This window comes from Periplaneta americana, chromosome 9, assembly GCF_040183065.1.
Source record: "Periplaneta americana isolate PAMFEO1 chromosome 9, P.americana_PAMFEO1_priV1, whole genome shotgun sequence".
In the NCBI taxonomy this organism is placed as follows: domain Eukaryota; kingdom Metazoa; phylum Arthropoda; class Insecta; order Blattodea; family Blattidae; genus Periplaneta; species Periplaneta americana.
Window position 1 is genome coordinate 132,739,407 of NC_091125.1, and position 14,224 is coordinate 132,753,630.

At 33.4% G+C, this 14,224-nt stretch overlaps 1 protein-coding gene across 5 annotated transcripts in view; it reads left to right on the forward strand.

Moving 5' to 3' along the window:
- Positions 1-14,224, forward strand: part of LOC138706532 (uncharacterized) — a 45,327-nt gene that overhangs the window by 11,885 nt on the left and 19,218 nt on the right. For 4 of the 5 annotated variants that reach the window (XM_069835924.1, XM_069835928.1, XM_069835925.1 and 1 more), the window contains exons 6-13: positions 2,782-2,844; positions 3,844-3,906; positions 5,793-5,855; positions 6,768-6,830; positions 8,055-8,117; positions 8,254-8,316; positions 13,472-13,534; positions 13,936-13,998. In XM_069835924.1, coding sequence (XP_069692025.1) covers positions 2,782-2,844; positions 3,844-3,906; positions 5,793-5,855; positions 6,768-6,830; positions 8,055-8,117; positions 8,254-8,316; positions 13,472-13,534; positions 13,936-13,998 — 504 coding nt within the window. The remainder of the gene's footprint in view (positions 1-2,781; positions 2,845-3,843; positions 3,907-5,792; positions 5,856-6,767; positions 6,831-8,054; positions 8,118-8,253; positions 8,317-13,471; positions 13,535-13,935; positions 13,999-14,224) is intronic. The other variant, XM_069835927.1, reaches the window with a different exon arrangement.

Here is a 14,224-nt window from a genome sequence, read left to right on the forward strand (position 1 = left end):
AGCAGGCCTACAGCATCTGCAGGCTTATGAACTACAATACGGTACCATAAAACGACAAAATAAATAAATAAATAAACAAATTTATTTATTTATTATTATTATTATTATTATTATTATTATTATTATTATTACATAACAATTTTATAGAGAAAAGCACCATTCATTCATTGAAAGTGTGTTTTATTAACACAGAAAGTTATTGTAAAATGCAATATGATCGTCATTTTGTTTTTCGTTTTGCAGTCCAGGGGTTCTCAAACTGTGCGTCACAGGTTTTTATCTGGGACTCATGGTTATAAAAAAAATTAAATTTATGAAAAATATAATTTATGGTGATAACTTCCACTTGTTAATATTGAACTAGGTGTAGTCCGATATTAACACATGAAAGTGATCACTATAAGTAGATTATGTTCCTCACTGATATAGTGTTAGAAGTTTTGCAGTCAAGATGTATACTAAAATTTGTAATGTGTAGTGAAACGTAATATTCAAATTTTCAGTACATGTAGGCCTACATATTTACTTAATTTTGTATTTTTACATTTAGGCATAAAAGGATACAAGCTAGTAATTTAAATTACTTTTTTCTTTTAAAAATACCACTAAGTTGTATTTGTTTTTTTTTTTTCTTTTTTTTTTTTTTTTTTTTTTGGGGTACAGGGGCTTCACACGGAATGTGGCATATGAATGGCGGCGTGGTCTCAAAATGTTTTAGAACTCCTCTTATTGTCTATATTTATATCCTCATGTTCTGTACTTTAACCAGAAGAAAATATTGAGCTTTCTAACAATAAGTAATCTTTTCAATTTGTTGACAGATTCTATATTACATTCACAACACTTAAGACTGAGAAGATCAATTAATTCGCCTTTAAAGCGTAAAACCGTTATTTCAAGGAATAACTTTGATTTTTCACATTTTAAAATAAATCTTGCCAAAGCAGAAAGAAGGAAACAGTTGCAGGCAAGTATTGTGACGTTAAACATAAACGTTTTTGTAATTTAAATCACTTAGTATAGTGTTTCATGGTAAATACACAAGAAATCCTTATTTGAATCGCTGTTTGTTCAAATGGATTTAGTTCAAAAATTGACATTTTACAGGAGAGACAAATTATTGTTTCTGGCAATTGTATGAAAGTTAGAACTTTCTTTTGAGTCTTAAAAATTAGTTTTAGCAACAAATCTCTTATTCAAGTGTTTCTAAACTATTTCTTTAATTAAGATAATCAATAGCGCTTTCGTTTACCTTGGGACTTTCACCCTTTTAACAAAAATGTTTTTTTTAATATGTTTTCTTACAATTTTATACGATCTATACCATATTTGTTGAGAAAAAGATAATAAAATACAAATAACATGAACATAATGAACATACAACGATTAAGTTTAATTTGTGAAGTAGTGACCTATCTTATTTTCTTAAAGAAATTATCAACATACATAGAATTTAGTGAACTCTTACAAAAAACACATTCCGTAATCTATATTATTACAACATGTTTGATAAATGTATGGTCCTTTATTTTCAAAGCCTCTGAATGTTAATTTGTGATATTTTCATAAATGCGTCTGTAATTTTCTTCAATATGAGAGAATTTGTTCAAGTCATTGACTTTTTCATTCTTCAGCGACAGTTTCCCTCCAGAGTAAGCCACTGAACTTGGGAGCTGAATGTTGATCTGAGAATCATGGTGAAGGATGAATGAATGTCGTAATGAATTGTCTTGCAACAACAGACTCTGCGTCCTGATGGTCATACACAAAATTAAACAAGTTACTAATTGCTAAGTCCCGTTCCTTAGCACTTGCATTTTCAACTGATACAGGAATTTTTTTTATTTAATTTAATTCCATAAACTTCTATTATTTAAAGGCTGCCAAGACTGACAAAATGTACAAGATATTTATGAACGTGTATAGATACAAATAAGAAACATGTAATTTGAAAAAATAAAAGAGGAAAGAAAGGACTCTGTATCATAAAATACATTAAACAAGTACAATAGAGTAGAAATACAGAAAATGAAAATATGAATACATTTTAAATGATGTTACCTACTATACTGGTGATTTTGTAAGATCCGAATGGATCCCTTTAAGGTACTAATGACTATTTTCCTCCTAATAGTGTTATTGAGGCCACCAGTTTTTCAAATTGTAGGTTATTGGATTTGTTGGACTAACTTCCACAACAGTGAATTTAAGAGAGGCACTAGGTACTCTGGATTATCAAGTCAATTCGGTCATGTTTTTGGATGCATATTTTGATAATGGCAAAATCTCTAGCACAGTCTACAAAGCAATGGCCTCTGAAAGGGAAGTAATGCTCTATTTTTCTGATTCTACCTGTATCTGTTAAACTTAACGGAAATGTTGAGATTGTACTGGTATGATTTTTATTCAGCCCAAAACATTTATCATAATATATGGAAACATAATGTTTTAGCAGGTTAGCCACCTTCGTATATAATCAGAAATTTTATGTTGTATTTTAAAAATCTGTAGATACTGGAGTTCTGTCCTTTTAACGTAAATCGATGCATCTATGGCAAGAGAACACATTTCAATAAAAACAAAATTAATAGTGAAAAAATATGATATCCGCCCTTTCGACAAAAAAAAGAAAAAAAAATACTGGTAGCAATTCATTTGAAAAATGTTTCAATAGTAGGCCTACCGGTACTAAAAATATTTCGACCTCTTAATAACATTAAATAAATACAAGTACAGTATTTATATTCACCGTTTATATGCACTAATTATGACAAATTTCAGGATCACATTAAAATCGTCGAGAATGATGTTGCAGTCCTAATGCAGGATCTTCAGACTACAAAAGTAAGTTACTGGTATGTGAAAAAAAAATGTTTAATGGAAATAGCCTAGTTATTAAACATTGATTAACAAATTAAAACTTGCTATTAATCAAACATAACATGTGAGAGGTCCAGGATGAATTACTATGGAAATGGTCAGTTTCCCTAGTCGAGTGTTATATTTGTAAAAAGTAGTGGTAAGGAGCTACATCTGCAGCAGTGCATTAAAATATATACTAGGTAAGTATCAAACGATGTTTATTTTGAAAGCATCTGTGACTGCAAATTAAAACTATTTGTTTATTGCTATATGCATTTCACAGAAACCAGTGAAGCAGAAGAAAATTTTGCTTTTTTTGGTACAGCTTTTCTGGATAATTTTCATTAAATGTTTCAAACTTTTGAAACTAGGTAATATCTTGACATATTATCAGTATTTGATTTTACATTGCGCCATTGCATGGAAGTTGAATGGAAAGAAAAAGTTTAAACTCTGTTTAAAACACACAAATTCTCTTGTAGTCAAATAGTATTTACGTCGAAATAATACCGGTATGTTTAAAAACAACCTACATTGTGTTCTGTGTAATATATTAAAACTTAGCAATGCCATATGTTTACGATATTAATTCAAATGTCTCCTTTAATTAAGGAAGTATCTGGACTTACAGAGATATGTTTGATTCTTTTAGTAATTATGTTTCAAAACTGTGGTGTTCATTATAAATTAACGTTAAACTCAGACAAGTTTAGACCTCGGATCATAATGTTACTATCTGACACAAAGTGTCATATTTTGTTCCTGTCTTTTTGACACTCACTCGCCACTCTGTAATATTAAAACTATCAACTGATTATTGAGAGTGTTACACTGATAATTTGTCCCTATCTGTGACAACTCATTTTCGTTCAGAATCTGGGGTCAATTCCTTGCAGTAAATTATTAAAATCTGTTCATATTATGGCCAGTTGCTAATAGAACATACCGTATTTTACATCGAGCATTTCTACTTTGTTTCAGGTGAAACTGGATGTATCCGAGAAAAAGGTTACCACTCTAATAGATGAAGTGAATGATACAAAAGTAAGTGTAACATATCTATGATGAACTGAAAATTATGATTACACAGAAAAAATTTGTAAGGAAATTGCATAACATTTAATAACACATAACAAAGGTGCTGTTAGTTATCAAATGCCAATAAATGCTCCTTTGTACTTGATTAAATTTTCAAATCCAAAATTTTACACACATAAAAATTAAATTAAAGATATATATATATATATATATATATATATATATATATATTATTTAATGTACCGAAGTACATATGATATTTCCATGCAGATATTCTGCGTCATCATACGATGAAAGAGTAATGGAATGGAGAAAAATTCTCTCCGACGCCGGGATTTGAACCTGGGTTTTCAGCTCTATGTGCTGATGCTTTATCCACTAAGCCACACCGGATACCACCCCGGCGTCGGACAGAATCGTCTCAGTTTTTTAAAATTCCAACTCTTGGGTTCCCTCTAGTGGCCGCCCTCTGCACTACGTCATCGATGTCTATGAACGAAGGACTGAAGTCCACACATGTGCTGAGGTGCACTCGTTATGAGTGACTAGTTGGCAGGGATCCGACGGAATAAGCACTGTCTTAAATCACAAGTGATTTAAGCATATCATATATATTTTTTATATTTTATATATTATTTAATGTACCGAAGTACATATGATATTTCCATGCAGATATTCTGCATCATCATACGATGCAAGAGTGATGGAACAGAGAAAAATTCTCTCCGGCGCCAGGATTTGAACCTGGGTTTTCAGCTGAGACGATTCTGTCCGACGCCAGGGTGGTATCCGGTGTGGCTTAGTGGATAAAGCCTCAGCACGCAGAGCTGAAAACCCGGGTTCAAATCCCGGCGCCGGAGAGAATTTTTCTCCGTTCCATCACTCTTTCATCGTATGATGACGCAGAATATCTGCATGGAAATATCATATGTACTTCGGTACATTAAACAATATATATGATATGCGTAAATCACTTCGTGATTTAAGACAGCGCTTATTCCGTCGGATCCCTGCCAACTAGTCACTCATAACGAGTGCACCTCAGCACATGTGTGGACTTCAGTCCTTCGTTCATAGACATCTATGACGTAGTGCAGAGGGCGGCCACTAGAGGGAACCCAAGAGTTAGAACTTAAAAAACTGAGACGATTCTGTCCGATGCCGGGGTGGTATCCGGTGTGGCTTAGTGGATAAAGCATCAGCACGTAGAGCTGAAAACCCGGGTTCAAATCCCGGTGCCGGAGAGAGTTTTTCTCCGTTCCATCACTCTTTCATCGTATAAATTAAAGATGCTATAAAACTGTTATCTAACTTGTATTATGTTACGGTTTCAATTCATGGACACTCTCTAAGCGGTCACTGAAGACAGAACCTATAAATTTGAAATAGAATAGACCTTCTTGGAAAAACTGTTGATGCATTTGCGAAAAATGAACAATGGAGAATTCGCCAAAACAGAGAAATTAGAAGCATGGATCAAGAATTAGATATCACAGCAGTCATCAAAAGGAGACGATTGAGTTGGCTAGGACGTATTCTGCGGATAGATAAGACCTCCCTCGAGTTAGAAGCATGTAGCAGACGTCCTCTTGGAAGACCTAGGTTTAGATGTATGACTAAAGCCTGGAAGATCTGTTGTACCAGTCAGAGATAAGGATACATGGAAACGAATTTTGTGAAATCAAAAAAAACCTTGTGAGGTTTATAGGGTCACATTAGTAAGTAATGAAGATATTTTAACTGTTTTTATGAAATACTCTTGGTAGAAGACAAACATGGAAAAATTTAATGCGAACTATACAACTTAAATGTTTCTATTAGAAATTTTCATTTTTCTTTTCGTACTACACAACTTGTGGACTATTTATTTATGTAATTAATTTTTTTTTCAGACAAAGTTACAAGAATCAGAAAGATTAGTTACAAATCTGGCACAGAAAGTGACTGACACAAAAGTAAGTACCGGTAATTTTAATTCAATACCTAGTCTCACTTCCAAAAGCTAAATCTAAACTAGTTTGATTGTTGTTGAACCAAAGCAAAACACCAAAATCTAACAGAACAAAATTGAGTGGCTTTGATAACAAATTAAAAGCTTGCTCCCATTTTATACAATAAGTGTTCTCCAAACAAAAAATAAATAAAATGTAGTTATTTTTACAAAGAAAAGACAAAAATATTCTTTTGTATGGTATTTTATTAATTTACATTCCATGGTATTCGTACATCGCTTGACAGGTAGAATATGGAACATGTCAAAAAATCTTAATAATACTATCAACTGTCTAGTTGAAATATATACAGAAAAGTTTTACAATATAGTCTAATAGTATAACACAAGGAGTTGGTATTGATACTTAATACAAGACAGAAATAGTCATGCAGCATTGTTGAATGTCATAAATTCACTTACAGAATAGAAGGCATGAGAAATTCGTACTTCTTTAATTTGGCCCTAAATAATCTTTGGTTTTGAGTTTGATTTTTTATATTCATAGGGAGACTATTAAAAATTTTTATTGCTATATAACAATAGCACGATAGATTTGCCGATGAGTATGAAAATAATTTTTTTGATGAGTATATTTATGCTATAACTGTTGAATTAGTTACAAAGTTTTCACGATTACGTACATACGAGGAAGTTTATTAATGAAAAAATGTATACTTACAAATAATGGGCATTATTTGTAATCCTACATGATTCCCTTTTGTAGTAGGAATATACTGTTACTATCTGTAGAATATATTATATTCAAAATAAATTATTTTACACAGCAACATGTAGTTAATCCCTGTAGTAGTATAAGAAGTTCAATTTGTGGATTTAATTTATTAACATTTAAAGTCTAGTAACTGTGTTTCAGACGAGACTGGAAGCCTCTGAGAAACAGATTACGAGCCTTTCGCAGGAAGTCATTGACACAAGGGTATGTAAATGTCACTAATATTATTGAATACGAAAGTGAATCCAGAACGGGAGGTTCTCCTGAATTCTGAACTATTGATGGTGATTGCATTAATGGTATTGGCGTTGGTGATGGTGATGATGAATGTTTTTGTAATAATTGAATACTCTCCCGGAATAAAGACATATCTGAATAGAGAAACAATGTATCTTAGACTTTTATTCCGGGTGGGGTATTTAATTTTTCACATCATTCACTAAAACTTCTCTTCATTATAAAAAAGGGTGTAAGTTATGTAATGGTATGTATTAACAAAAATTAGTTCTAATCTCACTCAAGAAAGAATAGATATCAAACTGAATAAATATGACAAACACACACAGCCTCATACTATGGCTCACATTCAACCAAACGCTGAAGTACATGACAGCAATATAGCCTACAACCAATGTCTGAGAAGAGGAAAATTTCAAGGCTAGTGTCTTGCGTGAAACCAGGACAAGAAAAAAGCGAAGAAATCACAAAGTATCGACCTTTAAGTTTATTAAAAGTTGCCAGGAAAGTACTCCAAAAACTTGAAAAAGAAAAATCCAATTTTGTCAACTAAATTGACAAAATTTCACCTCAGTGTATTCTTAAATCTTAATACTTGTTACATATATTTTCTGGTTTCAATTTTTCTTCAACTAAGGCGCTTGCCTGCCTATCCATAGTTGCGCTCAGGTGTGGGTTCAATTCCCGCTTGGGCTGTATGGCGAATGATAGGTAATCTATGGCGAATTCTCAGCCTCATCTCGCTATTACCAATTCCCCATAACCTAGTAATTGATACAGCATCATTAAATAACTAAGTAAAAAAAAATTCTCCAATGTTCTTCAGTGAAAATTATTTTTTTCCTTTCGGAAGTCTAGCAATGTTTTTCAGTGTAGAAATTGTTACAGTTTAGGCACGATGCTGTTTAGTTTATTGGTGCTCTTGATTTAGCCAAATTATTCACTGTTTCTTTCACTACCAGTAATGCATATCTTTTGTATCTAGTTGAATAATCTATGATAAAATTATCCCAAAATTTTCAACTTCAAGTCTTCTTTCAACGTTTTATTTTGCTTCAATTTCTTTTCACTGCTGCGCTGGAATGACTGCAACTTTCAACAAACAAGAGTAAAAATTAGATGTGTTTCTTCTTTCAATAACTTTCTATGTTGTCTTTGCGACATGTCTCTTATCTTTTTCTTTTTTCACAGACAAAGCTCGATGAATCACAAAGAGAGGTGACTACATTAACACAACAAGTGACCGATGCAAAAGTGAGTTTCATACATTTATTAACACAGAAATAAATTATTTGAAAAGCACAAGAGTGAAAATTAGAGTCTTGTTTCTCCTTTAATTATCTTTTATTGTCTTAGTAACGCATATAATATTACCTTCTTTCTTTAACAGACGAAGCTGGATGAATCAGAAAGGAAGGTGACTACCCTGACGAAACAAGTGACTGAAACAAAAGTGGGTTATATACAATTTTGATGATTTAATTAAATTAAATCATCAAAATTGTAAATTAAAATATAATGTAGTAATTTTTGTATTGTTTTAGTAAAACGTCTATTATCTTCCTTTTTAACAGACAAAGCTCGATAAATCAGAAAGAAAGGTGACAACACTTACACAAGAAGTGTCTGATACAAAAGTGGGTTTTATACAATTCAATTGAAAATGAAAGTGTAATGTAGTATTAATTAAAAAGCATTTATTAACAGAAAAATAAATTATTTGGGAAAAGCAGGAGTGGATATTAGTGAGTTCCGTTTTTACTTTCATTTACTTTTTGTTTGACTTCGTAACACGTTTCTTGTATTTTTTTTTTTTATTGACAAAGCTGGGAGAATCAGAAAGAAATATAACTACCCTGACACCGAAAGTGACTGATACAAAAGTGAATTTTATAATACAATTCAGAAAATTTCGTTCAAAATTAAAGTATAGTAGGCCATGACTTGTTATTGCAAGATTCCTATTGCATACAATAATTAGTTCAATTTTAACGCTTTCTCATGGATAAATATATAATATATATTTATCCATGGCTTTCTTCTTCGAAGATTCTGGTGGATATTCTGTGTATTGGTGAAATTGTGCGTCAGTGCTTTCTGAAAATATTGGGAGTGTTTTTCATTGTGTTATAGTGTTTTAAATATTAAAAGCAGACATTGCTACAATCTGTTTACGCTTGTAACCAAGGACAACTCTGAAATATTTTACGTTTTCATTTTATTTACTGTATATTCATTCACTTTTCAAGAATCAAGCTATTTCTTTTAAAACACTTAAATTCTGTTATAACTGCCCTATCTTGAAGATATTCTTGTGAATTTTCGAAGAAATCTCATATGGGTTGCATATAATTCAGTTGATGAAACGAGTAAATGAATGCGAACAGCTATACAAAGTGAGCGGAAATTATATAACTCTTTCTGTATACGTGCATATTAAATATAACAGGAAAAAGCTATGATCTAGTGTGAAATAATAATTAGAAAACATGGAACAACTTTATGATTTCTTCTCAGCTTCTGCAAAGTCGTTTAATTTTATATATGATCATATACAATGAGTTGCAAATTAAACTCTGAGACATCTCCTGTTTTAACATTATATAACGAACCTAACTGCACTCAAAATTCTTCCACACAGGATAATACTCAATGCAATTCACAATGTACGAGCATACCTTCCTCTACTACGCCTTGCCCCCACTGTGGAAAATTTTATCGTGGACAACATGGCATTAAAATTCATATAGCACGTGCCCATCCAGAAAAACATAGGATTGCTATAGTCGAAAGGCAGCCCAACTGGCAAAATAAAAAACATAGTAGCAATGAACACAATGATACAACTTTAATATTGTTAGTTTGTCCTGACGTTATTTTGGATCCCATCGCCACAGAGAAGTCTCCTGTCAGACAAACTCCACACAACTCCTCTTCTAGGCAGTTAAATCAATATCATCAAGAAATGTCTCACTGGAAAGCTGAATTTGAAAATATTACTACTGAAGAGGATTTCTATAGTAAAGTTGACAATTTTTCTCAATTTCTTGCTAACGCCATTACATTACTCCCTGGCCCGAAACACCCAGCTCGTAAATATTACGAAGCAAGATAGGATAAACGTTTACTCAACAAACAACGCTCTTACGAGCAGTCTAGCAATCCCGAACGCGCAACAAAGAGAGATAGGGAAAAACGTCGATCGAAATACATGTACCAACTTACACAATTCCAATATTTTAATCAAAGAAGAAAAGCTGTTCATTCGATACTGAGACAAAATAATCAGCGCTGTACTATTAACGTCAACAAAGTACACAACTCCTTCTCGAAGAATTTTTCCGTCCCTAATAATTGCATTCGTCCTTCTTACGAACATGTCTCTGATACAGATGATTTAACCCCTACTGAAACGTTTAGCACTACCATAACCAAAGAAGAAATTGTAGCGGCTACTAACAAAATAGCTGTTGATACATCACCTGGACCCGACCACGTGCTTATGAGAGCAATTCGTAATGCAGTTTGCTATGAAATAATTTCTTTAATTGCTACACGTATGCTGTCGTTGTGTGAAATACCTCCTTTCCTCACAAAAGCACGGACTATATTAATCTACAAAGGAGGCGATGTTACTGACTTAGGCAACTGGCGACCAATTACCATTTGTTCCATATTAAGAAGAATCATCGAGCGTGTACTCGACAAACGTCTTAGGAAAATTGTTACATTTCATGAGTTCCAACGTGGATTCACAAACAGCCCCGGTACTTTAATAAACACTTCCTTACTTAATTCTATTTTAAAAGAGGCCAAATCCAGAAAAACGAACACCACCTTGGTATTCTTGGACATTCGTAAGGCGTTTGACAATATTGGCCACCTCCATCTGAGAAACACTTTATCCTCTCTCAATGTGCCATCTCCCTTAGCCGAACTTATCGCTAAATTACAGGAAGTTAATACAACTCAGATCGAGGTTAACCACAGAAAAACGGAAGCTATAGTAATATCAAGAGGTGTGATGCAAGGTTCACCCTTTTCGCCTTCATTATGCAACATCGCGACGGATCACATCCTTCATGAGCTTGCTTCCGAAGAACTTGCCGAAGAATATGGTTTTAAACTCATATCAGGTCTTCCCAATGTAACCGTTCTGAGCTTCGCTGATGATATGGTATAGTATAGTATAGTATAGTATTTATTAGCTGTCGTTATAGCAAAAGCTAATGACATTGTCAAATTACACGTGTGAAATTATAGTGCAAAAATGAAAATTATTCTATTACAACACTAAACATAAAACAAAATGATCACAAATACTCCTTAGAGTTTACAATTGAGAGTCAAGATTATCAAAATTAGGCTAATATCTAGATGAAAATTGTAACACACTGATCACAGATATTGATTTGATTAACAATTTATGAGAATTTCCTAATATATTACAGAATAATAATACAATTCAGAGAAAGAAACCTAAAAAATATCAACAGCTTGCTTTTCTGATTCAAAATATTCTTGTACAGAATAGAATGGGTTTCTAAGAAGCCACGTTTTCACTTTGACTTTGAATATGTCAAGTGACACTTCCTGTGCTTCCTGTGGAAACATGTTGAACATTCTACAGCCCAACATGTTAGGACTACTTTTAACTTTGGATAGTCTGCAAAATGGTATGTCCAGTTTTTCTTTATTCCGAGTCTTATACTCATGTTTATCCATCCTACTGGTGAAGCCATAAAGATTTTTCTTGATGTAAAGAAGGAGTTCCAGAATATATTCATTAACAACTGTTAAGAGGTAATTGTAGGGAAAGACTCTGAAGCTGCCAAACATATTGCCGAAATAGCAACTAGAAGACTTTATGAAATTGGATTGGAGATTAACGCGAAAAAATCTATTGTAAACGGCAAACTTAATACGTCTTCTATTTACCTCGATTCCACTACAGAAGTGTCCGCATTAGACATCAATGAAACCGTCAAATATCTTGGAGTAACTTACAATGACGAGACCGTTTTCGACTCTGCAAGAACTATGGAAGCCCTCCGATCTCAGTTAGAACGTCTGACCACCTCACCCTTGCTCCAGCCTTACCAAAAATACAACGTGGTTTCTTCCTTCATTTGTCCGAAGCTTGTATATCCTTTTCAAACAACCCCTTCCGATAAATTACATGTCAAGTTCCTCAAAGATGTAGATCTTCTTATTAAAAGCTCAATTAAGGACATCCTACAACTTCCTGGAGATATTCCAGACAATATGTTGTATTCCGACAAAAAATTTAAAGGCTTAGGTATTTTCTGCACACGTTGGGAAGCCTACTTGCAACACGTCAACTCTTGCATGAAGTTGAATATGTGTAATAATATGTACATAAAAAACACTAGATGTCTAATGGAGGAAGCTAAACATTGTTTGAACAACCTTCAAATCGATGAAACCGAACACCTAACTTCTACGAGTGGAGTAATAAACACCAGAAAAATTAGGACCGAATTACGCCAGCGAGAGTACAACGCATGGTGCAACTTACCTCAAAAGGGAAAAGGCGTTATTTTGTACGGTGAATTCACTCCCTCTAACAAATGGATAACTAAGCCTGATGGAATGACTAGCGGTGAATGGAAGGAGGCTATCAAGGTGACTGCCAATGTAAGCGCTGTAAGAGCCATACCCGGTAGGTCTCAGGACAACCACTGCAGGCGATGCCTCAGTGAGATAGAAACCCTTGGACATGTCCTGGGAGCCTGCCCTTATGGCGAAACATTGCGTATACATAGGCACCATGCAATTAGAACTAAATTGGCCGATGTCCTTAGAAAACTAAAATACACCATCTATGAAGAAGTCCACGGAACCGCCAACAATGGCAGTAACAGACGAATTGACATAATCACCATTAGCGAATCCCTGTCTCAGGGTACGATAATCGACCCCACCATCAGGTTTGAAACATACAAAGGACAGCCCGAAGACGTACATGAGGAGAAACGAGCAATCTACGTTCCAACCATCCCGTATTATAAAGATAAATACCAACTTCACGATATCAGTGTTACGGGATTGATGTTTGGAGCAAGAGGAACGATACCCAACTTCTCTTCTCAATTCTGTAAGACCCTAGGACTGCACAAATCTTTTCTGAACGAACTGGCCCTCCTCATAATTAAAGAGTCAGTCAAACTTTTACGGAACCACGTATATGGACTCTAATTCAGTGTATGGAAAAAAATTGACGCACCATTATCATTTTTCTTTTTCCTTCTTAGCTTTCATTGTTTCTTTACTTGAATTTTTTTTTCTTCTGTAAACTGCCTTTGTTTGTTTGTGTATTTGTTTGCCTTTTTTCTTACTCTTTTAGCTCTCATCTTCTATTTTGTTCTTGTATTGTTTTGTATGCTTTGTCTAATGGCAGTCTCTAATTTGAGGAAGCTAATAAAATAAAATATATAGTATTACTTACATGACATTTATTAACATATTATCTAGTAAATTACTTGAAAAGAGTAAGAGTAGAAAGCACCTAGTGATTTCTTTTCCTCCTTTCATGTTTTCTCTTGTGTTGCCTAGTAACATATTTATTGCTTTTTTTTTTTCCACAGGCAAAACTCGACGAATCAGAAAGAAAGGTGACTACGGTGACACAACAAGTGACCGATATAAAAGTGAGTTTTATACAATTCAGAAGATTTGGTTGAAAATGAAAGTATAGTTAAACTTCTCAATAGCAGATACCTCCAGGGAATTAAGAAATATCTGATATTGAGACATGTCCACTAGAGGGAAAATGACACAAAGTTAAACTGCTTTATTTGAACACGTCATATTTATTTCGAATTTCTTAGCAATTATTATTTTTAATACATCTGTTGTTTCGGTCAACAATTATCAATTACGCATTTCTTGTTCTTTTCAAGTAATTAATTTTTCTGTAAATAAACCGAATGTTATACAATTGATACTACATCATAGGTACTTTAAGGTTCAACCAAACATTTTGAATTGTAATTAACTTTTGTATCACTTACTTGCTGAAGTCTATTATTGTTTTTATTATTTTTTACAGGCAAAGCTGAATGAATCAGAAAGAAAGGTTACTACCCTGACACAGCAAGTGACTGATACAAATGTGAGTTCCGCACAATTCAGAAGATTTCGTTCAAAACGAAAGTATTGGGAGTACACAAATGAATATTGTAGTTTAAAACTTGTGTATTTTTTCTGTGGTACCGGTGTACAATATAATAATGAACCATGTCTGAAATGAAAGAGTAACTGTGGAAGTTTCGAATCTATACGTGTACAGATTTCGTTTTGTTTTGTGGCTATAACAGTCACTTGTATAGATGACGACT